The sequence below is a fragment of the Lineus longissimus genome, chromosome 12, assembly GCF_910592395.1.
Source record: "Lineus longissimus chromosome 12, tnLinLong1.2, whole genome shotgun sequence".
Classification (NCBI taxonomy): Eukaryota; Metazoa; Nemertea; class Pilidiophora; order Heteronemertea; family Lineidae; genus Lineus; species Lineus longissimus.
In genome coordinates, this window is record NC_088319.1 from 1,006,155 (window position 1) to 1,031,022 (window position 24,868).

The following is a 24,868-nucleotide window of genomic DNA, read 5'->3' on the forward strand; positions in this document are numbered from 1 at the left end:
CAGGGCACTGCTCAAGGCATGTACGGGGTTTCCTCAACAGTTATTTGTTCTCATGAATGCTAGGTGTCTTGCCAAAGGTCACAAAGGAGTCAGCAGATACACAAAATCGACCTACCTGTTCTCCTGTTCCTCTTTAGAGACACGCTATGCCACTGTCCGAGGGTAAGGGGAGCCTCGGACCGGATCAGGGCAGGACCAGATCCACAGTCGTACCGGAACTCGGCGTATCCCTCGTTCAGCCCAAATGATAAGAAGTCACCACCGCCGTCCGTCTTCTGTCCGTTATAGAGAATAATTCCATTGTTTGATTCCGGCTTGAAGAAGATTTCGATCTCGAATTCGAGATATGCGTCCAGGAGGGTTCGGTAGGCGATGTAGGACGAGGGGTTCTGGATGAAATAGGGGACAAGGGCTGGAAGAAGAAGATTTTGATTGTCAGATGGACTAAAGAATCCTTCTTCAACGGCAAGTGATCTTCCTGAGTCAGAAAATTTCAACCTGGGCAACTCATTACAGATAACTAACTGATGAAAATTCAGCCAGCTTCAGATAATCCCCAGCTTCAAGCTATGAGCATGCAGGTAGAGACCTAACAATGCTTAGATTACTGTAGGCCAGGAAATATTGTAGTGCCAAAAAATGGCAACTTTGCTAAATTTTAATTGTCAGTGCACAAAATTCAATATCAGCTGCCAAAATTTTGTTAAATAGATTTGACATTTTTGGCCGTTGTAAGTTCAAGTTTGTTTCCCAAACTGTCAGTATGAAATGGGTTGAAACATAACCCGGCCTGCTGTAGACTTTGATACAGTCACGGGGCCTGCTAGCTCTGAACATACCTCCAACCACCAACTCGATTAGCTGCTCTACACCCTGTATTCCTGGTGCCGAAACCCGACACACATATTTCCCAGAGTCCTCGGCCTTGACATCTCGGATGGTGAGGGCGCCTTCTTCTATCAGACGGTTCCTGAAAGGTGAAGGACTCGGTAAATTTCACGTGTTTTTTTGAGAACGCTTTCAAGGAAGCATTGCGAAAAGTCCAGAAGTTCACACAGGCCTTCCAGGACAGTAAAGGAGCAGTTACTGCTTGACAGGCACTCACCTTGGTAGCTCTTTGTCTCTCCGACTCCACCTAAGTGTAGGGTTGCGGATGTTTGGGGCCTCGCACGTCAAGACCACATCAGTACCAATGGAAGCTGTCTTTACCAGGGACTGGGCATTCAGGGGCCAATTGGTGTTACCTAAGAGACAAGTGGATCTGGTGAAAAACTCACAGCACGGAACTTGAAATCGACAAGTAGAAGCAGTATCATCTGCTGCATTGTACTGACGTTGTCCCAGCGAATGTATTTTTGAAGGAGCCTCATAGCCTAGTGGTTAACACTGCTGGCTACCACGCAATAGGGCCCGGGTTCGATCCCGGGGAGAACCCAGGATTGAATTTCTGGATGAACCGGCGTGGCTTTCAAGGAACTAAAATTCCTGGCTCTTCACAATATGTACATTAACGTATGAAATACTCGAGGGTCTGTCGGATGAGACTAAAAGCCGTGGTCACTTGTACCTGAGTGTCTATGCCAGGGTAAGTAAAAGATCCTACATAGGTGGACAGTAGCCTATAGTGGACTCCATACCTCCGGCAAAAATCCAATAGGGTTACGACGCCGGTAATGATATGATGATATGATATGATGATATGATGTATTTTGATCACAAGGGTTGGTCCTCAGCTCGCTAATCAAGACCACACTGGTACACACAAAATGCAGACCAAAATCCGATGCAACCGCCGGGGGTTTTGGATGTAATTTGTGATCTACCAGAGCAGTCTTGATTGAGACAACCAAGGACCCACAGTGAGGAAAACCTACAGAAAATACATGAAACCTAGAGACGATAGTCTCAAATATGTTGCAGGTTGCGTGCAGCTTTTTGTTGCAGGTTGCGTTCAGCTTTTTTCTTGGGGCTAATTGACAGTTATGACTCTGATGTCTTCAGCTACCTGTGATCTACTCCTAGAATCTTGGAGTAACGGGTCCAAAATGGCTGCCGCCATGGCAGATACGGAATGACGTCGTCAATAAATCTAGTTCCATGACTGCCCAGGAGTTTACAACACAGGTTATGAAGCACACACTAATCTAAGTGAACTTTACTATAATACTCTACCTTCACTTCTATAAAGTCAGTTCATTTTTCAGCATAATGTCCAACACAAGAAGGCCTATGCACTGCATTTGCTGCAGCCACCATAGCCTAACAGCCAAACTCACAAGTGAAAACGAGCATATTAAATTCTGTTCTTTTTTGGTTAGTGGGTTAGGGGCTATACACTACAGGTTAAAGGAATTATAAGGTATTGGCTGTCTCACGAAACACCACGATAGTGGAGTTAAAAAGTAGTCCAGACCAATACTGAGGCGGCAGCCAAGATGGCTACGAATTGACAGCTCCACCTGAGTGGTTTTTTGTGAGACCATCCAAACTAACACTGAGGTCGCAATTAGCAAACACCCAACACTTAATAGATCTGTATTGTACCCCCAGGTATATGGCACGGCTTAACCCGCCGGCCATGAGGGAATTCCTTTGGCCCAGTGGTTGGCGCGTTGGCCCCAGAGTGGAAGTTAAGCAACGTTGAGCGCGGTCAACCTTCGGATCGGTGACCGGCGCGTACAACAGAAAACACAACACAAGATCTTAGGCTATGAACTATGAATCTGCTCAGACGCATTTTACACCACAAGAGGTTGTGGTTGTCTCACCAAAAACGTTGCGGTCAAAATGAGGCTTATACATAATTCATTATAAAACTGAAACATGCTAACCAAGGTGTTTTAGAATAGGGAACTATACACTAGTTACTAATTCTATGGTCAAACCACATGCTGGGCAAAATACCTACCAGGATGAACCGTAGAACCTGCAAAAGTTTAGTAGACGGCTACATTAGTAAACAATAAGCATTGCAGATATCAATAAATAAGCATGTTGAGCCATAAGGTGCTCTGAAGATGATAGCAGTACAGTCCCAGTCACAACTGATGTACTGTCAGCTCACGCAAAGGTTAGAGTGATCGTGGTTAATGATACTGATCCGGCGCATTCTCGAATAGGTTGCGTTATTTACAAGTACATAACATTCTCGAGGAATGTCAATTGTGATTGGGACTGTACATTTTGCAAAGTTTTTTTAAAACTGAGCATACTCTAGTTTCACCGATCCAAGACCACTTCATCATTTCTATGACATTGACACAGAGGTCAAGGACATGACGTCTGTGGCCATCAGAGAAAAATGAGATGATTGTAAAAAATGAAGCTCGTGATTTGAATACCTACCGTTAATGTTTCAATTGAAAACCTCCAAGACCCCATCAAAATCATGCAAAACAGTCTTACAGTGGTGTTACTAGAGTATTTCAATTGGCAAGCGAACAGAAACTTAAGTAAAAGCAAGAGACAAGTATTCAAAACTTTGAAAATAAATATACCGATAAGCAGGTTTAATTGAGGGCGAAACAGTCAAACAACAAGAAGTATCAATTATGTTGAGAGGAATTCGTTTTGAGCAAATCGAAAGTAGAAGGGAGTGTCTTTTTAATATGATTTCATCGGCAGGATAGTAAGAGTCATCAGAGGAGCATTTTCTTCCTTAAACTTCGGCAAATCTAGGACATAGCATGAAAACAGTCAGTGCAAGCAAATCCGCCATTGATGACATTACTAGCGCCAAAAAATACTTCTTTTGACTTTTTCTCAAGTCAAAACACAGGTTTAATACAATACCAATCGCCCATTTATGCAAACTACACTATTATATTTGCATAAGTCTTGTAATTTCATATCGGTAGCAGTTCTTTAAAGGGAGCCTATAGGCAGAAGCCAGGTCAGCCAGATAGCATTTCACGGCAATGCCAAGAGGGGTCTTTCCTATCTCGCAGTATACTGAAACTGTACATGCTTGAAAACATGATCTAGTCCCCTAACTGTCTCATGAAGACCATCAATTTGACCCCCTCGCTCCTGCTTTAAAGCAAGCCAGAGGTATGGTAAGGATACGAGGATCTGAGGGTCATATACAAAAGTTTAAGGAACCAAACACCATCATCATATAAGCAGAAAAAAGGTGTGTGGTGAACCTTACTTCGGACGAAGAGCTCAATGCTGGCCTGGCGGGTTCCACCGCGATTTGACGCTATGCAGCGGTATTTCCCAGCATCCTCTAGTGCAACGCGTGGAATGACCATCTGACTTCCTGTGATGATTGCTGACGTCGGTACTGCTCTTAAATCACGGACCCAACGGATTGTAGGTGGTGGATTCCCGATGACCTCGCATGTGAACTCCACGCGGTCACCTACACTAACGGTCTGAGTGCGCGAGGCGATTTCTTGGATGTTGCTGAAGTCACCGTTGTCGACACCTCGGCCACCAGTACCAACCTCACCCCCAGGGCTCGCTCGATCTGAAGGCAGAAATATGTGTCAGGTCGGGCTGTACAAGGTCAAAGGTCTATAAGGTCAGGAGAGGGAAATCAGTGACAATCTAAAATGGCTAAGAATGAGGTTCCGGTTATTTTGCTGCCTGACGAGTAAAAGTTCTTGAACTTGTTGTTAGATGGCGCTGGAGAGGAAAGGACATGAAATCTGCTAAGTCCAAGTGTTCAGCGAATGAGTATGGAGGCTTATGATGTGATTAATTGGAGAAATATTTATACAACAAAAAGTATTATTTATTCTGACATAAAAAATGTAATCTATAAAAAACAGTTTTTGTTTGTTCCTTTTTGAAGGTACCCTTTGACACATTTCTTTTACCTTACATATTTCACAACAGATGAGGATAAAATGGTGGCAAATATTGTCGGATCACCGTACAGTATGCATGCACATTTAGACAAATAGAGAAATATCTATGGTACACAATTAACATCGGTACATGTAGGCAATATTTATCAATTATGATACAAGATCTGATGTTTCAACGATGGGTATCTAAATCTAAGTCTTCAGACGGGGAAGGGGGGTAAAGGGTGGAAAGGGAGTACAATGACATATCTCCTTTGGCCCTATTGGCGTTATTGGTGGTGGTCGGGGGGGGGGGGGGGGGGTTGGGTTGAGGGGGGCGTTGAAGTCTTTCTACTCATCCTCAATCAAATGCTTTGGGAGGAGCTGAAATGGTGGCTGAAGTGAGGTGATCACTTGATGACATCAGTTTGTATTTGGAGGGGGGAGGGGGTATTGAATGCCTAAACAAGGGTCCAGCTGGAAAGGATGGATTGGGACATGATCCTACTGACACTTTTGGTGGAAGACTCAGGTACATACGTCACAAGGAGTCTAACACTTCATCTAGGTTAGCTCTACCAGTGGCCTCTTCACCGACAGTAAAGTGTTTTTCATATCAGTCTGCCCAAAGGCACTCAGTTGAACTCAGGAATGTGATCAGATCACATTTACCAAAAGATAGTGGAGTTAACAACAACACTAGATTATGCTTTGGATAGGCCAAACCAATGCTGAAGGGTAATACTCTGTTTCAAATTTGCTTGGCTCGACTGTCCCACATAGACATTTTGTGACCTTGCTCCAGTTCCAACTACTTGCCTTTATTCTACCCCTGACTTAAAAACAGAGTATAGTTCTTCCACAGAGTCAACTTTAGCCAGTCAACTATGACACAAGCTGCCCTGGGCTGAGTATAGTTCTGCCACAGAGTCAACTTTAGCCGGTCAACTATGACACAAGCTGCCCTGGGCTGAGTATAGTTCTGCCACAGCTTCAACTTTAGCCGGTCAACTATGACACAAGCTGCCCTGGGCTGAGTATAGTTCTGCCACAGCTTCAACTTTAGCTGGTCAACTATGACACAAGCTGCCCTGGGCTGAGTATAGTTCTGCCACAGCTTCAACTTTAGACGGTCAACTATGACACAAGCTGCCCTGGGCTGAGTATAGTTCTGCCACAGCTTCAACTTTAGCCGGTCAACTATGACACAAGCTGCCCTGGGCTGAGTATAGTTCTGCCACAGCTTCAACTTTAGCCGGTCAACTATGACATAAGCTGCCCTGGGCTGTGTAACAGTATCATTTGTAATCACACGACATGTATCACAGTTTGATGACAAGAGTTCGGTCAATTACCTTTGGCCAGATTTATCTGGCAAACACTTTATGATAGGACATGATTGGCCTACTTGGGAAAGAATTTCACTACAGCACTCAACTTGAATGGACAGGAACTGTACCATATTTTGGGTATTCTTCAGAAAACTTGTGTTTTGGCTGAATAATTTCAAAATACAGAACAAACCCTGCTTGGAACACTGAGGTAATAATTACATAAAGACCAGGTAAGAGAAACGTACAGTACAGTCCAGAAGTAAACTCTCATATTATCTACAGTAGTGTCAGCAGTACATTTCTGATACAGCCCCTACCACGCAATGTATAAGGTTTCATATCCCCGCACCTGAAACTTGTTGGGTAATTAACAACATGGGATGCGTTACTTCTGGACAGTACTGTAGCAATACAATGGTTCAAACCCCAGTTCCAAAGAATATACATCATAGGGCATTATATGTATACATGCTAACCTTTCTGGATGCGTTCTGTTGTGGTTGGGTCTGAGTGGAAAATTAGAACATTTTAGTAAAAGTAAAAATGAAATTAAGAGGAACCCAATGAAACATGACCCCGTCCTCGACATGGACTATCACCACAGGCACATGAAGAGAAGGGCTCAATAGCCCCTCCCTCGATAGACAAACAAACTGCCAATGACGACACACGTAAAATAATAGAAGGTACCCAACCGCAAAACATACAGAGTTCGCCTACAATCTTTCGAGAAGCACTACTGATCCACCCCAAAAGATTTTTTCACAACTACAGCGGTTCACAGAGATTTAATATCACTGTTTAACATCCTATACAGCTTCAGTCCAGCTAGCTCTCAGCCGAAACAAAGAAAAGTTTGGCCAGAGATGTTACACTGTCATTGACGTGATGGTCAGTGTTTGATGTAGTGTGTGCATTCACATTGTGCAATGCACCATTGCATTGATACACTCTCGTATGCTACATGTATGTACAACCATGAAAAGTACATCTATTTTTCAAAAGAGAGGACAAACTTTCAAATTCAAACAACAAAATGGAAAAAAATGCAGAATTTGAAGCTTTTTTCCTAAAGGAAGGTTTCTACTCACCGATATTAATTGTCACATAGGCCCTGGCGCTCCCAGCTGCATTGGCTGCTGTACACAGGTAGTTACCAGCATCACTCTCCTTGAAGTTGTAAATACTGAAACACAAAAGACAATTACGAATTCAGTCGTTCTTTTCCTACCAAGCAAACAGTGGAACCGCTAACCGGATACCTCCCCTGCTATGTAGCAGATTGACTATCTGTACCATTGACAGTGACTTTGCTCACAAATGCGTCTTCTCTTAACATCAGACCTCTGTAATCAGGACACCTCCCTATTAAGGACAGCGTCCTTAGTGTCGCGACCCAGTCCCAAGTCTTTAGTCTGGTACTCGGTGACCTTCAAATTGGGCTGCACGATCCCCGACCATTCTGACCCATGGACTATAACGACTGTCAAGAGAAGTGGTACTTACCTGAAATCAGCTGGCCAGAAATGACCCGGCCAAAAAGGTCATGTGCTAAAAAGACTGTTTACACACCATACCCCTGCGAAATTCGACTGGAAATTGTCGGCAAAAGCCGGCAATTTCCACCTAATTCCAAACTATTTTTCCTTGCCAGGAGGCTGGAATTAGCTGGAAATTCCAGAAAATGTCAGGGCTGGAGTTTGGTGGTATTTTGGTAAATGGCAGTGCCAGAAAATGCCAGCTCTGGAAAAAGCTGGCATAACCTGGCATTTATTAGCTGGAACCTAATTTCAAGAGCTGGAATTAGGTGGAAAAATCTGGACCCAGGCCTTCCAGCTGATTTACCTAGGCCAAGTACCTGAAGTGATCCAAGCTAATGCTTTGGTAAAATACATGTACATCATTATATGTACACTATACGCATACACTCACGTCAGTACTCCTTTCTCGACGGTGATCTGCGCCGGCAGTTTGCCGCCATCTTTCGCCCATGTGATACGTGGTTGTGGACTTCCCGTCACCAGACACCGAAGCTTGGCGGTGCGCCCGAGGGCAACGGTAACACTCTCTTGACCGATGCTGGCAGATGGAACAGCTGGAAGGGCAAAATTTGAATTAGATGCCAAACCCTTGATGGTTGCGATGGATTAGTGCTCATTACAAAGTCTCTTTCTATGCACAGTACTTGTCTACTAACTACCAGATAACATCCAGAACACAGAGCTTTTGATTTGGCCCTTCTAGATCGAGTGACTCAGCAATATGACTGGAATCTTTGCCCTAAAATTCATTTTTCACCAACAACATTAACCCTATAACACCTGGAGGCGCCCTATGACCCCCGCCGCCGATCCCCCTGGAGGCGCCCTATGACGCCCGCACACCCATATTCAAATTTCGCGCGCTTAGCTACCGATCTCCTTCAGAGCGCCGCCTATTATGAATCTATGAAACTTAAGCTTTCAAATGCCTGGATGAACAATGGTGGTTGCTGTAGAAGTTTTTCAGATATTTGACGATTAAGTTTTTGTTTCTCTTCAAGCCAGTAAATTCAGGTTGGACATTTGAATTGCTGAAATGGATCGTTTGTTTGATTCCGATTTGGATGTACCTTATCTAATAGGGAATTTCATCTTCTTTTAAATAAACGGGACTTATAATACATTATTTGGAAGTTCACCTATGTCATTTTGTAAAAAACTGGACCCCATCGCAAAAAATGTGATTTCCAGGTAAAATCACGTCGGGGCCTAGGGGAATAAGCACTTGCGCTGGCAGTGGCTCTAGGTGTTATAGGGTTAACAAAACTATCATACTCTCATGACAGCCAACACCACGGAGCAGTGAACAGAGTTTTCCTGTACCCTATACACCTTTCCAGAAATGGGGCGCTGAGTGTCCGAAATAGTGATGTCATAAGGGGAAACTAGGCCTTATGGTGGAGGGACAAAGGAGATAGTCATGGTTGACCAACACACTTGAATGCCTTTAATGACGGACAAGGGGGAAAAAGTTAGTTCCAATGCAAGCCACCAATTTCGGGAAGCATGTATATAGTTCTCTTCTTGATCCAGCTCAGAAAATAAAATCACCGGGAACATCTGCAAAATGTCTCGAAATTGCTCACCCAGTATAACAAGGTCTACAAAGCCCTCAGTCGTCCCAGTAGAGCTCCTAGCAGTACAACGATACTTCCCAGCGTCATTTATCGTCGTGCGTGGGAAATCCAAATAACCGCGACCATCATCGACGACATACGGCGATAGGCCTGCTTCAGGTCGGTCCCAGGAGATGTCAACGACGCCAGCTGTCTGCACGTCACAGATCAAGGTGACAGCATCACCGAGTCTGACTTCACGGAGAGGTTCGCCGATGTTAATTCTAGGGAGGACTGGAACGAGAATTCGAGATGTATCAACCCTTTAACACTTTCAGAACCGCAGGATTTTGGCAGTGTATGGTACCCCAGGCCCACATGCGGTATAGATTGGGAGGGCTGCATCCAAAATTGGCATAGGAAAACCATCATTGAAAGAAAGCTGGCATTGTTGTTAACCTACATGTAGGGACGAGGTCTTCATTGAAACGAGTGCAGTGCTCCAATCAATTTTCTCAGGTGTAACCAACGTAAAGCTTATTGGGACTGCTGTTAATGATAGAACTATAGGGATAATTTGGTAGAAAGGATGACTGCGGGCCAATAGTAGGCAGTTGACGGACTCGGTAAATGAACCAGTCAAACATGATGAGACACAAGATAAGTTATGTCATATTAATAGCGGGGCGAGCAGGATTTCATTTTGACGTCAGTATGAATCTTTTCGCTCCACACTGCGATGGCCAATAGAAACAGAGTCAAGACCTTAAAACTCACCAGCACCGACGATTCTCAACTCAACTTGGTCTCGATAACTCGTTCCGTCATGGCCTGCGGTCGATGAGCACACATAAACACCGGAATGATCTGGTTGGACGTTGTAAAGATAGAGGGAGCCAGAACTTTGACGATGGTTGACGGGTATAGCACCGCGTTCTCGACTCCAGTGGATATTTGAGTTTGGATCTGAAATTGACAACAATTAGACTCTTGTTGTATCTTTCTTTAAAATGACGCATCATTGAACAACATTCTACTTGCATTGAAATGGTAAGGTATTCAAATCTTGGGTACTGTTAAACCTCATTTTAAGACAATAAATACTGTAGAACGCCTCTCTATTAAGGACACCCTCGGGACTGACAAGTGCTGTCCTAAATAGAGAGGTGTCCTAATTAGAGAGGTCAAATTGAATGAAAAGTACCAATTTGGGACCAAAACTAGTGTCCTTATTAGGGAGGTTTTCCTTACTAGAGAGGTGTCCGCTAAGGGAGGTTCCACTGTAATAATACATTTTGGAAAGATTTGCAGCAGTTTTTGCAGCCAAACTTTGAAAGACTCCGTCTGCATTGATGTATTTGTCAAACCTACCTCTACTTCTGCAAATAAAGGTGATATCATCTCCGATGCCAGCCTGCCGTAAATCACCGCCCTCTATTTGTAAGACCTGCTGCTTGACCGTGGGACGAACTTCACCTCCGCGCCCTTCGACAGTCACGACCACACGTCCCTCCGCCTGACCAAGGCTGTTCGTGGCAAGACAAATGTATTCACCAGCGTCCGCGGCAGAGATTCGCTCAAGTATTAGGCGGGCAACTCCACGCTGAAAGATGTATGGCATTTCCAAGGTTAATGATTGAGATGGGCTACCAGTGGCAGGGATTGTTATCATTGTAAGGCAACTGTTTCAGTCATTCCAAGCATTTGTCATTCTCACCCTAGCTATTGGTCTGTACATGCATGATCATGAGGAAACCAGCCCTGTAAAAATTATCTCCTAACCATCCCCCACCAACTAATGGAAAATGCCTTAGATGCCGGGGGGGGGGGGGGGGGGGGGGGATGGATATTTGATGAGGGGAGAGTTTCTGAAGAATAGTTTATTGACTTAAGCTCTCAGCTTATCTGAGCCAGGTAACCTCCTGCTGAGTTGCCGGACCAAAGGCTGAGGTCAACATATGTTGTTACATAACCGATCTTGCTATCACATCCTGGTTGCCTTGTAGTCGACCAAATTACTTCTGATTTTGCCTCATCACAGTAAATTAGTCATAATCACATGATGATCCTGGCCAGAGTGTTATCACTGGTTACGCTGGCCATTAGGTAGATAAGGTAAATATGCCGATCATCACTGTGTGTAGTATCAGCGGGGTGCTTGAAGTTGGAGGGCGACTAAATATTTTACAGGGCTGGTTTCCTCATGATTCAAGCTCTACTCTCTGGGGGTTTTACAGGTCCAAACTTTAGCAACATCTACATGTTTACAGCCCTATCACCCAAAGAGATTACCACAAAGCTCGTGGGGTCTGTGGTGGAACTCTCTAGGACAGGCAATTGCATTCCGCGAAGTTACTATTTATAGCTCACAAGGTCATTTGCATAAGATATTGATGACGTTTTAGTCACGTGACAGTCGGACATCGACACTTATTTCTACGCCTTTGAGCTTATTTCAAAGTCAATTATCTTTGACCCTGCATTGTTTTTAGCATGAATGATACCATAGAGTCAGAGAGAGAAATATTCAGAACAATTATGTAGTATTTCCAACACTCGGACATGTGCCAGATTGAATCTAACTGCCCTAGTCAGAAAGCCTGAATCAATTACAAAACCGCATGTTTGTCCGACATTGCCTGTAATTCAGCGATGGGGAAATAGAGGGCAGCAGCTGCAGTGACGTCATCTTCGCGGAATGCTATTTCGCTACCGAGAATGGACCGACTGTCTAGCGTGCTTTTCAAAAGTCCCGAACACAGAACAAGAAAGTTGCTAACATCTTCATGATGTAGACGTTTATTTACACTATACGATCGATTTCGGTTCGCTCGAACCCTCATCAGGCATGATGAGGAACTGAAATCGATCGTGGAATATGTATATAGTGTAAATAAACGTCTACATCATGAAGATGTTAGCAACTTTCATTGCGTATATATGGTTGTATCGCTATCTGGACTCCCTCCCCAAGTTATACAGAACAAGAAGATGAAAATGTTAGCCATACTTCTCCAGGTGTAGTTCTGCTGAAGCCAGCTCTCTTCCAGTAGACTGTGGGTGTAGGATTACCAGTGGCCCGACACTCGAATGCGATGGTCTCACCAGCCACTGGCTGTTGCTGCGGTGCAGTAATGGACAACTGTGGCCGACTTTTTGGAAGACCACCTGCTGAAGATGAAAATAAAGCAGGTGTTACGAGCTGTGAGTATTAACAAAAAAACATTTACTTATTACTAGAGGTTGGGTTTTGGCATTAACAGTGATCTTTATAAAGCATAATTACGAGTGTTGATTTTTCCCCATTAAAATCGACTTCTGTCAACAAATACAGCACAACCATAATCATTGGGTGATTTCAATTCCATTGATATGCATGATGCACCAAAAATGATCGGTTTCAAATCATTTTAAAAAGTTTCCATGTCAAATTTTGTAAACATGGGTTCAAAAATTATGTTTGGTTCTAAAGCGAATGAAACAAAACAAATTCCTCACCATCTCCACCGGGAACAAATAACTCGACCTGATCACGGAAGATCTCCCCACCAATGTTGGCATTACACACGTAGATACCGGAATATTCTGGTCGGACATTATACAGGTAGAGGGAGCCACCTTGCTGGCGATGACCGATGGGCAGAATACCTCTCTCGCGACTCCAGGTGATAACAGCATTGGTATCTGGAATGGAAGACTTTGAGTGAATCTGCGTTACGTGGGAAGATCGCGATGAGGAGAAGAGTACAGCAACAGTGTCAACTTCATCGAGATATTGTGTGCTTCATTTAATACCAACTGACTGCCACTAAACCATTAATACCTAAGTGTTGTTTCCATGTATAAATACACTGTGCCTCATTTTGGCCGCAGTAGTTTCGGTGAAGTGGATATTTAGGTGAATGAATGCGGAGGTAACCGTATAGGACCAACCTCTATGACGACAAATAAATGTGACGTCATCGCCAATGGCGGCACGTCTCAAATCTTCTCCATCAATCTGTATAACCTGCGGCTTCACTGTCGGGAGGACGGGTCCTCCGCGACTCCTCACCGCGATGATGACGCGACCCTCAGCCTGGCCGACCGCGTTCGAAGCGATACAGATGTACTCGCCAGAATCGGCGGCCGAGACTCTTGGAATGGTGTAGGTGGCAGTGCCGAGCTGAAACGTGGATATTTAGAAAACATTTCATGTCAAGCAAGAAGATATTGCCTGCGTAGTTTGATTTTTTAGAATCACTGGCAACAGCGTCAGTTTTTGTCGTCAAAGACATCATCAATGGCAGTTAGCGCACAGTATTCGGGTTAATTCTCTTCGTCCCAGATGGTCTAGGGCATCTGACCAGCTGTTACATATATGACGGCCTTTTTTCGATGTCAGCGTTCAACTTTAGGCACAGGTAGGTCCCTCTGCCTTACATCTTTCTCCATTAGTTTAAGTCTTAAGGGCCTTGGTTAAAACCCCGGCCACGGTTAGCGTGAGACGTCTAGAAAGGTCTCCTTTTATGCCTTACTACACCAAAGAGTATAAATGGGTACCAGTCAGAAATTCTCAGACTGTAGCGCGATTGAGCAGCTCAGCTAAAGGTTTAGGATCGAGAAATAAATGTGACCCATCTCAGCAAAACTAGGCCCATGTCACACAGAAGATGAGCCTTAATGACACCAGGAGATAATGGAAGAAATTGATGTCGTCAGATTTCACAAAAGGCAGGCAATAGAGAAATGAACAAACAGTCCGTCTCAACCTGCCAAGCTCAGAGCGACATGCGCCTGGTTTTGCTGTGACGGGTCACAAATGTAAAGCGCTTTGAGAATGTTGTACAGTTATAACGTGGTTATAACTTTGACAGGATGTGGAACACCCCCCAAGGGCAAGGATGGAGCGCTAAATAGAAGAGGGCTTGCTGGGCCAAACATCAGGGGGGGGGGGGTTGGTCAGAGATGCCAATCTCAACAAATTACAAACACAAGAGGAAAGGGGGAATCACCCAGCTTGACTTTTTTACATTTGTTTGATTAAGGCATAATGAAGTCTGTCCAAGCCCCAAGCTTGACTTGAACTGCTTTTCACATGATTTGTAATGATTTACCAAGCATGGCCACCACGATCGTGGCAGTCTGCTGCAAGAGGGTTCAAATCACACACAGGTATCAAATACAGGTCAGGTAAAAACAGGCTGAGGGAATAAAGAAAATCTTCGGCTGATTTTGACCTTCATGATCAAAAACAGCTATATACATTTTTTTGTCTTCACCCTGTACCTTATAAATGACTGAGACTTCAAATCGATCCTAAAAGTTAAAACTCCAAGTTAATTAAAAGAACAGTAGAACCTCCCTTAGCGGACACCTCTCTATTAAGGACACCCTCTCTATTAAGGACACTAGTTTTGGTCCCGAATTGGTTGTTACCATTCAATTTGACCTCTCTAATCAGGACACCTCTCTATTAAGGATAGCACTTGTCACTCCCCAGGGTGTCCTCAATAGAGAGGTTCTACCGTACTTTGTAAAAGTAAAATTATCGAAAGTTAACACCTGATTTGTTCAGGAAGCTCACACATGTACATCACAGTGGAAATCCTCTTTTACAAGCTGTTCATTGCAAATTGTCTCACTAATAAATATCTGTCGCATAAAATGTGACCTATAGGCTGTTTTCAACTCCCTGTTCCCCATTGTAGATTTCCCGTGCAAATGCAACTACACTCTCCACGGAACTGAGGCGTGTCAGAGAGGAAAAGAGACGCTGTTTTGCCAGGGTGAAATTGTCGTTGTCCTACCTGCCCAGGAGTCGTTGACCTGCTACCAGCCTTCCTCCAGTAGACAGTCGGTGTGGGTGTGCCAGTAGCTCTGCATTCAAACGAAAGTGACTCCCCTTCCACTGGCCGTTCCTGGGGGGCAATGATCGTGAGTCTGGGTTCGGTGTTCGGTCCTGTTGAATAAAGGCAAAATGGTGACATACTGGGAACCGCAAAATTTGAAAGCGTTTGAAAAAAAAAAAAAAAAAAAAAAAAAAAAATGTTGATTTCTTCAAACGCATGGATAGTTTACTAAACACAAAGTTTTAGTTTCAGTGACCCCGACTGAACTTGACAGAACACCATAGCGAGCCCTTGAGGTTCTGCTTACTTAGCAATAGCATAGCGCAGGCTAAGCGTAACGGAGCAAACTTCGCCAGTAGCATGCTAAAGTAACAGTTGACAAGCAGCTGCCAAACCACGGTCAACAGATCACGGAGCTTTGAACAACCGGGCCTAGTTCAGTATCCACTGGTTTTTCTGACAGACATTTTTCACCTGGCAAGGAACATGAAGGAAAGCTATTAACCAGTTGTCCCTTTAACGAATCTCAAACTCTATAAAACCACTTAATGTACTTACCCCCAGGGCCACCACCGTCCGGACCAAGAATCATCAAAGTGACGTGTTCACGATAACTGTCACCTCCAATGCTAGCCGTGCATACATAGATTCCTCCTTGTTCTGGTGTGAGTTTGTATAAATAGAGGGAGCCCAGTTGTTGACGATGATTGGCCGGTAGGTCATCTCGCTGTTTAGTCCAGTTGATGATCGCAGCGGGATCTGGAATCGATAGGTTTGAGGTCACACAGAGACAGAATGTTCTTTCAAATTTGGATCGGTGTCCCAGATGAATGCAATGCTATGCTTGGGGTCAGGTTTAGATGACAGGGGATCGAGGACGGGGTCCTAAAGTTGAAAATGTGCTACGACGATTTCAAGGGTGGGAATCAGTTCTTGGCTCACCACAGTACAGACTCCCACTCTTAAAATTGGCATTCGCTTCAAATTCAGAGAGTTCTAATTGCTTTAGGGTTTCAAGTTCTAGCTAAAATGGTTGTGCCTTAACTTCAGTCAACCCTAACCTCAACTATGTGTCAACCAGCTCATACCGCAACACGCAAACCTACCTCTAGTCCTACAAATGAAAACGGTGTCATCTCCAACACGCACCCGTCTCACATCCTCACCATCAATCTGCAAGATCTGCGGTGAAACGGTCGGGAGGACACCACGGCCTCCAACGCGACTCTCTACAGTTATGACGACGCGCCCCTCCGCCTGGCCTAGGTAGTTCGATGCCAGGCAGATGTACTCCCCGGTATCTGCTGCAGAAATACGTTGGATCGTAAGGCGGGCAATTCCACTCTGAAAGATAGAGGGCATACATGTATTAAAGTGACCATTCACAGGAAATAAGGAAGAGTGGTCACCCACAAAATCTGGACAAAAAGCTTTGTAAAGTAAAGTTGCAGTGAGGATTATAATCCCAAAGCACTCGTGAATGGTTAAACGCTAACTGAAACGACAGCTATTAGATAAGTGATTTTTGTACCTGTCCTGGAGTAGTGACGGATTCGCCAGCCCTCTTCCAGTAGACTGTAGGTGTTGGCGTTCCGGTAGCAAGGCACTCGAATGTAATTGTATCTCCCTCTACTGGTTGCTTCTGGGGAGCTGTGATTGTCAGGCGTGGAAGAGTTTCTGACGACCCTGAAAGAAAGAGGAATCGACTAATTTCAAACATGTTTTTGAGGTATACCATGTAGATTATCGCTAATAGTCGGTCACTGGGTAAAAAACCTGGCTGAGTAGTGTCTGCCTATTTGGCGAATGAAACCCAGAAATGCATCTCGGAGCATCTGATTGATTGTGTGAGGGCCCTGACACACCCATCTCAAAGGTGCCCAAGTGCTCTCTTTTACCTGGCTATACCAGACCGTCCTTGCCTCACGAATTGGGTGCGCTAGCAACATGAGCAAAAGGTTAAACAATTTAAAAGGGATTCCCCATGAACAACATTTCGGGCTACTTTTAAAATTTTCTCGGCTGTGAAAATGAACCATCTCAATTCTAGTTTATCAGTGGGCTAGACTTGGCCTGATGAACACGTGGACAATAGGGCCTGCAATAGGTCTCCATTCAGAAACTCGCGTATGACTTGTTGATGTAAACAATTGCTTCGATTCCCACTGAGGTGTAGTAAGGGCATTGTATTGCCTGTATGAAGTTCGCTTTGAGGGATATTTTGATATACATACTACAGTTCTGTTCATCAGTAGCATCTCGACAATCCGCGTGTCCATTGCATTTACGACCTGCCTCAATACACTGACCATTTCCGCATCGGAATTCTGTCGACTGGCATTCTAAAATGACAGAATACACATAACGTGAAACCTCTCTTAGCAGACACCTCCCTATTATCAACACCCTCTCCATTAACAGATTAAGGACACTGTGTTTGGTCCAAAATTGGTCACTCCATTGAATGTGACGACTGCAATCAGGACACCTCTCAATTAAGGACAGCAATGTTCAGTCTAATGGATGTCCTATATAGAGAGGATTTCTTCCACTGCATGACGCCATGGCAAGGAAATGAATGATGATAGAATTCTGGTGAAAGTTTGTTTTTGCATGATTTTCGTCAAAGGTTCTTAGTCAGCGAGCAAATCATCTGACAAGGGGTTAAAACGATACGTACGACAATTGCGTTCATCACTTCCGTCACGACAATCGGCCCGTTGATCGCACTTCCTCCTGGCGTCAATACACATGCCATCTCCACAACGGAACTCGGTCGTCTTGCATGCTGGGAAAGAAACAAATTCTTATTGTTTTTCAGATAGATCTCGCAAGACATAGGCCTACTAGGCTGACCTCTTGTCACTAAACTGTATTAACCATGTGATCAAAAATAGCAATTTACCCACAGGCCTGAGCAGACGTTGTCATAGTTGACCGGGTTTAGTAGACACCGTGAAAGAGCATTGGTCGGGCCTACTCTAAGGATAATCTAGTGTTGTGCAACACCACTATCTTTTTGTAAAGGTGATCTGGTCACATTCCTGAGTTCAACTCAGTACCTTTGGCCACAACGATACGAAAATCACTATAATACAGATTTTTAGACAATGTTTACAAAATCATTCAAATCGACCCTAAAGTTCTCGACTGGTTTATATAAAGGCCTAGCGGGGGGGGGGGGGGGGGGGGTATGTGCTGTCTACGGGGTGCACCAAAAACAACCCTAAAGATCATTTGCAATGAGTACAAGGATCTCTGTAGTCCTTGGATCCCATCTCAAGCTTGGCTTTGGCCAGGAGAATCACTTGGTATGCACCGGTACCTGAGGCTTACAACATCCGGAAGAAGGGCCAAAGCAACAGCCAGCGCCATTAGGCCTTCTCCTCTGGCGTCAACCAACCGAATAAAACAACTTAGACAGAAGCGACGCCACCTACCGCAATTCTGCTCATCACTTCCATCTCGGCAATCTGATCGCGCATCACATTTCCTTCTTGCGTCAATACACTGACCGTCACTGCAACGGAACTCCGTGGCCTTGCATTCTAAAAACAGTCAAAATATTCGTGAGATTATAAAGAATTTCGGAGATTTCACCTGAGCTACTGTAAACCACCTAGTTTTTGCGACTTTTTGAGATTCGTTAAAAATTTCCGAAAAAACATTTTTTCTCTCAACATTTCGTGGATTCAATATTTCTTTCATTTTTCAACCAAAGTACTTCTCCCAGTTTTCATTTTTGCTAATCTAGGTTATCAGGTGAAATCCATGAAAATTAAAAAGATGGCTTACAGTATCTACACGTAACATCTCAGCATACAGTACTGGTCACAACTAAAGTACCTTCAATTCATGCAGGTGGCGGACATTTTGTACAATGTAATGGAGATCACGCAACACAAATTAGGACATGTCAGTTTAGACCAGTACAGTATTTGACCCCTATAGGAGGTGAAGTAATGTACAGTTCTTTCATGCACATGCAAATAAAGCCAAGAGACCTACGGCAGTTTTGTTCATCACTTTGATCTCGACAATCTATCCGACCGTCACACTTTCTCTGAGCGTCAATACAGCGACCACTTCCACAACGGAACTCGCTGTCCCGACACCCTGACAACACAATTCATCGTAGTTAGAACGACACAATAAAACCTTTGTCTTAAAGGAGTAGGCGGCTAATTGAGGGCATTATCACCGGGCTGTTGACCTTCCACTGTAAAAGTTTCCATCACCAAATTCCACAGAAAACAGAAATTTTTAAAAACAGACAAAATAATCAGGTTTGACAACTTTTCAGGCCGAGTAAGCCATCTGTGCGGTAAACACCTTCATATCATTGCTACATTTGCAACACTCTGCAGGTAGGTGAGGTTTAGCACTGTGACATTAGTATCGTTGGGTTCTTATCATACCCCGATAAGAGGACAACAATGTCATGCTATCGGGGATGAGGTAAAGTGTGACTTCAGTGGACTCAGGTGGTCTATAAAGTTTCCCGCGCCAGGTGTTGTGCCTAGACTAGAAATAACAACTGATGTGCTTTTCTTCTATCTAAGCGTTGAAACAATGTTCGAGGCTGAAGGTCTGGTCATAGGGGTAGAGACTATTTGGTCTGGCTAGTGGTAACAGGATTGTTGAATGAAATAATTGAGCTGAGAAGAGACGACAATTCTGGGTCAAGATAAACATGCACGGATGACACGTACGACAATCATTTTCATCACTTCCGTCCCGACAGTCTTGGCGCTGGTCGCACTTCCTCCTGGCGTCAATACACGCCCCATCGCCACAACGGAACTCTGTCGTCTTGCATTCTGGAAAAGGAGAAATGTCTATTCCAAATTTCAATCATTTGATAAGGTGAATATTTGCATGCACTAGTGAAGGCGTACTGCAGGCATGAATAGTGACAATGTGCGTGAGCCGGTTTTGTGAAACTCAATCTGGCCAAACAGGCCCCAGACTTTAGTCTCCCTTCATTTGTTTACACTGTACAGAGGTCAGGCAGGTCTCCTACAGCTGCGTGACTCTTCCACGCTAGACTTACGACAATTCCGTTCGTCACTTCCATCACGACAATCCGTCCGTGCATCACACTTTCTTCGATTGTCAATACACTGACCGTCTCCACAGCGGAACTCTAGCAGCGGATTGCAGGCTGGAGGATCAAAATAAAGAGTGCGTGCTAAAGATTGGAACAAAGCGATTGCAAGCTGCAGAATAGGGACAAGTGGTGGATTCGTGGGTGGGAGAAGTTGATTAAGGAAGTGCGCACCAGTCATTTTGTCGGAGAGCAAGGGCACCGCTCCTCAAGCTGCAGAATAGGGGCAAGTGGTGGATTCGCGGGTGGGAGATGTTGATTAAGGGAGTGCGCACCAGCCATTTCATCGGAGAGCAAGGGCACCACCCCACAAGCTGCAGATTAGGGACAAGTGGTGGATTCGTGGGTGGGAGAAGTTGATTAAGGGACTGCGCACCAGCCATTTCGTCGGAGAGCAAGGGCACCACCCCACAAGCTGCAGAATAGGGACAAGTGGTGGATTCGTGGGTGGGAGATGTTGATTAAGGGAGTGCGCACCAGCCATTTCATCGGAGAGCAAGGGCACCACCCCACAAGCTGCAGAATAGGGACAAGTGGTGGATTCACGGAGGGGGATGCAGAAGTTGATTGAGGGGGTCATAAACCACTCATTTCGTCAAAGAGCTCGGGCACCATTCCCCAAGCTGAAGAATATAGACACGTGGTAGATTCGCGGCCGGTGCAGGAGTTGATTAGGGGGGGGGGAGGGGTGCACACCACACATTTCTAGTCGGACAGCTAGGGCACCACCCCCAAAGCTGAGGAATAGGAACAAGTGGTTGATTCATGGCCGGTGCAGAAGTTAATTTAGGGGGGCATGCACCATCCAATTCGTCGGAGAGCTAGGGCACTAACTTTAGCCCTCAGATGCCTGGAAAACGTCATGATTAGACAAGTTATATCGAATAAGTGTTTTTCAGATAGATCTGGCCAAAGGTACTTGGCTGACCTCTTCTCACTAAACTGTAATAGTGTGATCACAAATAGTAATGTTACACAGCCCTGGCAGCTGGTGTCATAGTTGACCAGCTTTAGTTGACGCCGTGAAAGAGCATTGATAGGCCTACCCTAAGCATAATCTAGTGTTGAGCAACACCACTATCTTTTGGTAAATGTGACCTGGTCACATTTCCGGGTTCAACTAAGTACCTTTGGCCAGAATGATATGAAAAACACTATAAAAATGGGCACTTCTTGAAAAAAAAAAGCATATTACAGAGAGTGTATGCTATTCATGGCAGTGTATAATAGTGGTGTCTAAAACAGGGAGGTTTTGAAGCTGCAACTGACGTCGAATTGGTTAAAAATACTCACGGCAGTCCAGTTCGTCACTTCCGTCCGTGCAGTCTGTCCGTCTGTCACATTTCCTCCTGCCGTCAATACATTTTCCATCACCGCATTGGAATTCCGTCTTTTTACAACCTGCAAGTCATTTAAGAATAAGCGCCATGAAAGCAGACTGAATTTGAAACTCATAATGAAGATCTAAGCTGAGATTACTGCGATACTCAAAACTGACGATCACCGTGCCTGTTGATTTAGTACTTACGGAACGAAGCATGGAATGAATACGTAACCTTGTTGCCCGTTTTGGGAACACGCGCATGCAGGTACATGTAGGGTAGGATGGGGTAATTGTAGCCCCGGTTTATTTGTAACCCCGCCATTGTTTGATGCATGGGGATATCAGTCAACATCATAGGCAGGGGCTACAATTAAACTGGGGCTACAATTACCCCATTCTACCTTACATGTAGAGGAGAGATTGAAAATATGATTTGAACATTTTCATTCACTTTTACAATGACTCAGGCTCAATCATGGACTCCGAGGCTTGTGTAAAATTTCTGATATTCCGAATACCAGTCACTCTCTCTCTGTGACATGTCACTACTAAGGTAGCATCTAAATTGACTATTCTACACCAGGTGACTCTATCATGTGCCAGTACAAGAAGGATTCTAATTGTACTATCCAACATGTTTAGTCTTGTCTGGAATGCCTTGGACTGAAAATCAGCTGGAAATCATGCGTCAGAGCTTATCGGAAAGTGACTTTATCACCAGCATCATACACCAGGGTTCTTCACAGGCATTTCTCATGGTAGGCTCATGCGTACCCCTGATATTCAAGAAGTTTTACCCATCTGCAACAATTAGGTAGAATGCCCAGCAGAAGCCCTTTTTTTCTTCAAAATTCTAGAGCAAGGTGCGTTGTTCTTTCTAGGATGGTAAGCTGCCAAGGTAGGGTGGGCTGCCCTGACAAATGTCCTCGTTGGAGAAAATGTACGTACCGTCATCATAATCCGCATCCCCATCTCCTGTCAACACACCACCAGTTACGTTATTAATGATGAACAATTCCAAAATAGCGTTAACACTCCCAGCGTCATTTCTTGCAACGCAGCGATACCGTCCAGCATCGCTCTGGGTAACATACGGGAATCTGAGGTAACCGTATCCGTCATCAACAGCGTATGCGGCGATCGTTCCCTCGACCCGTTCCCATTTAATCTCGACGCTTCCTTCGGTTGTGACATCACAGATGAGTTGTGCTGGATCACCATCCTTAACCTCTTTGATGCCATCACCGATACTGATCTTTGGAAGGACTGGAAACAGAAATTCATCTTGTGAATTTTTGAATCATGCAAACTACCAAATTTCTGCACCACCACAAGTAGTTCTGTGATTTCATGAAAACAAGAAATGTCATTTATGTATCATAGGTCTCCACAAATGCACTCTGGGGTGTCAATATCTTGTGGAATGAACTGCTACTGCACCGAGCTGCTCATGGCCCCTTCAGTGTCATGGCATAGCCTCGCCACAGTGAGGAAGCTGTTGGTTTGATGAACTGTCAATAAAAAGGACAAGTGTTGGCTATTCAAGGATGGATAGTCTCGGAGAGGTGGTTGGCCAGTACTCGGGGAGGCGAGAAATGCTTGGAGGGGTTGCAGCTGATTCCACGGGGTGATCAGTGTCAAACGTCATTTCAGCATACACCTGAGCGTGACGGTTTAAGGACAAATACTAGACTTTTGACTAGTGGATTTATGGTTTACAATATGACAAAACTGAACCTCTGTTCATACTCACCAACACCGACAACAACGAGATCCACATATTCTCTATACGATTCTCCGTCATGAGTGGCAGATGCGGAACAGATATAACGCCCGGAGTATTCCGGTTGTGCGTTGTAAAGATAGAGGACACCAGAGCGTACGCGATGACTGACGGGTAGAATACCGCGATCTCGGCTCCAGTGAAGCTCAAGGGCGGCATCTGAAAGTGTCGAATTGAAAACTCTAAAAGCGATTTTCTGAAATCACCTTACCAAGGGGTACATACACATGTATCGAATTTGAGATAATGGTCATTGCTGTTAAGAAACCACTCTAAATATTAGATGGTTTACGAGATTTCATGAGGCTCGAGTGAGAGGATAAAGCCCTAAGGTGGTTCGTCGCTGCCATATCAAAAACACAACCATACATATCCAACCTTACATTATCCAGCATCATGAATCATTCGTACCACTTACCATGTTGGGCACCAAGTAAAACAGACGAAAAACATCAAAGGCAACCGTGGTAAAAACAGGGCCTCCAGATTAAAAGGAAAACACTCTACCAACTGAGCTAAAGAGAAATTCCCTTTAGTCTAAGCTAGAAGGAATCATGCCATCATTACAACTATATCACCATATCCACGAGCCAATCAAGTATCTCCCCAAGGGAAGAGGTGGACTTATTCTTCATCAGGACGAATCAGAAATAGTCAAAGTATGGGCTTACCTTGGGCACGGCAGGTAAACTCAACGTTTTCACCAATCTTAATCCTCTTTAGTCTGGCACCATCGATGCTGATGCCTCCATTGGGCAGTGGAGGGACGGTCGGCTCACCAACCACTAAAGGAAAAGGAAATTGTAATAACTTTACATGCAGGCCTACTTCTAAACTCAAGGGCGTCATCAACATCACTTTGATTCTGCAACTTTTTATGTTTGTGTAATCAAAATATCATTTTCGAAAAATATTGGTAGTACAAACAACAATTGTATTTTTATTTGGCCTCAGGGGATGAAGAACCTCATAGTCTAGTGGTTAACACTGCTGGCTTCCACGCAATAGGGCCCAGGTTCCTGGGAGAACCCAGTATCGTATTTCTGAATGAACCGGCGTGACTTTCAAGTAACTCAAATTCCTGGCTCTTCACAGTCCATCGAATGCGCCGTAAAACCGAGGCTCCTTGCATCTGTGTCTCACCAAGCGGGCAACATGCAACATCAACCTCTGGCCGAAGCTTGAGTCACTAGGCCAATAAACCAAATGGCGATATTCGTGACTAACAGTAGTGTCACGCAAAACCCTCATCCCGCCTTGGAGGAATATATCTAGTGAAAATCACCTCCAAGTGCCGAGTGCTATACCTAGGGGCATACCTATTATTTCCATTCTTTCTTCAACTCTTCCAGCATCATTTGAGGCGATGCAGATGTAAAGACCAGCATCTGTCACTGCAGCAGCATTGATCGTGTATCGGGCTAATCCAGGCTGAAATAAAACAGGCTACATGAAGATCAGAGCATCTGAAATTATTCGAAGTAACATGGATTTACCTGCGAGACACCAGCAAGATAAACCACAACTGAACAAAAACTAACATATATTGCGATACACCGTTCAAGAGGCTGATCCAGAAATAAAGTTGCCAGGGTAGGC

The 24,868-nt window shown here is 44.5% G+C and overlaps 1 protein-coding gene across 1 annotated transcript in view; it reads right to left on the reverse strand.

Annotated features, from left to right (window-relative positions):
- Positions 1-24,868, reverse strand: part of LOC135497061 (basement membrane-specific heparan sulfate proteoglycan core protein-like) — an 89,563-nt gene that overhangs the window by 12,339 nt on the left and 52,356 nt on the right. The window contains exons 27-54 of the mRNA XM_064786753.1: positions 24,589-24,700; positions 23,941-24,054; positions 23,240-23,428; positions 22,435-22,752; positions 21,456-21,563; positions 20,109-20,219; positions 19,768-19,875; positions 18,496-18,603; positions 17,736-17,843; positions 17,290-17,397; positions 16,587-16,741; positions 16,162-16,399; positions 15,614-15,814; positions 15,014-15,165; positions 13,158-13,389; positions 12,723-12,908; positions 12,235-12,395; positions 10,596-10,827; positions 10,002-10,190; positions 9,255-9,518; positions 8,060-8,222; positions 7,219-7,313; positions 6,604-6,633; positions 4,151-4,471; positions 2,909-2,926; positions 1,106-1,244; positions 840-970; positions 116-412 (exon numbers count right to left, since the gene is read on the reverse strand). Coding sequence (XP_064642823.1) covers positions 116-412; positions 840-970; positions 1,106-1,244; positions 2,909-2,926; positions 4,151-4,471; positions 6,604-6,633; positions 7,219-7,313; positions 8,060-8,222; positions 9,255-9,518; positions 10,002-10,190; positions 10,596-10,827; positions 12,235-12,395; positions 12,723-12,908; positions 13,158-13,389; positions 15,014-15,165; positions 15,614-15,814; positions 16,162-16,399; positions 16,587-16,741; positions 17,290-17,397; positions 17,736-17,843; positions 18,496-18,603; positions 19,768-19,875; positions 20,109-20,219; positions 21,456-21,563; positions 22,435-22,752; positions 23,240-23,428; positions 23,941-24,054; positions 24,589-24,700 — 4,588 coding nt within the window. The remainder of the gene's footprint in view (positions 1-115; positions 413-839; positions 971-1,105; positions 1,245-2,908; positions 2,927-4,150; positions 4,472-6,603; positions 6,634-7,218; positions 7,314-8,059; positions 8,223-9,254; positions 9,519-10,001; positions 10,191-10,595; positions 10,828-12,234; positions 12,396-12,722; positions 12,909-13,157; positions 13,390-15,013; positions 15,166-15,613; positions 15,815-16,161; positions 16,400-16,586; positions 16,742-17,289; positions 17,398-17,735; positions 17,844-18,495; positions 18,604-19,767; positions 19,876-20,108; positions 20,220-21,455; positions 21,564-22,434; positions 22,753-23,239; positions 23,429-23,940; positions 24,055-24,588; positions 24,701-24,868) is intronic.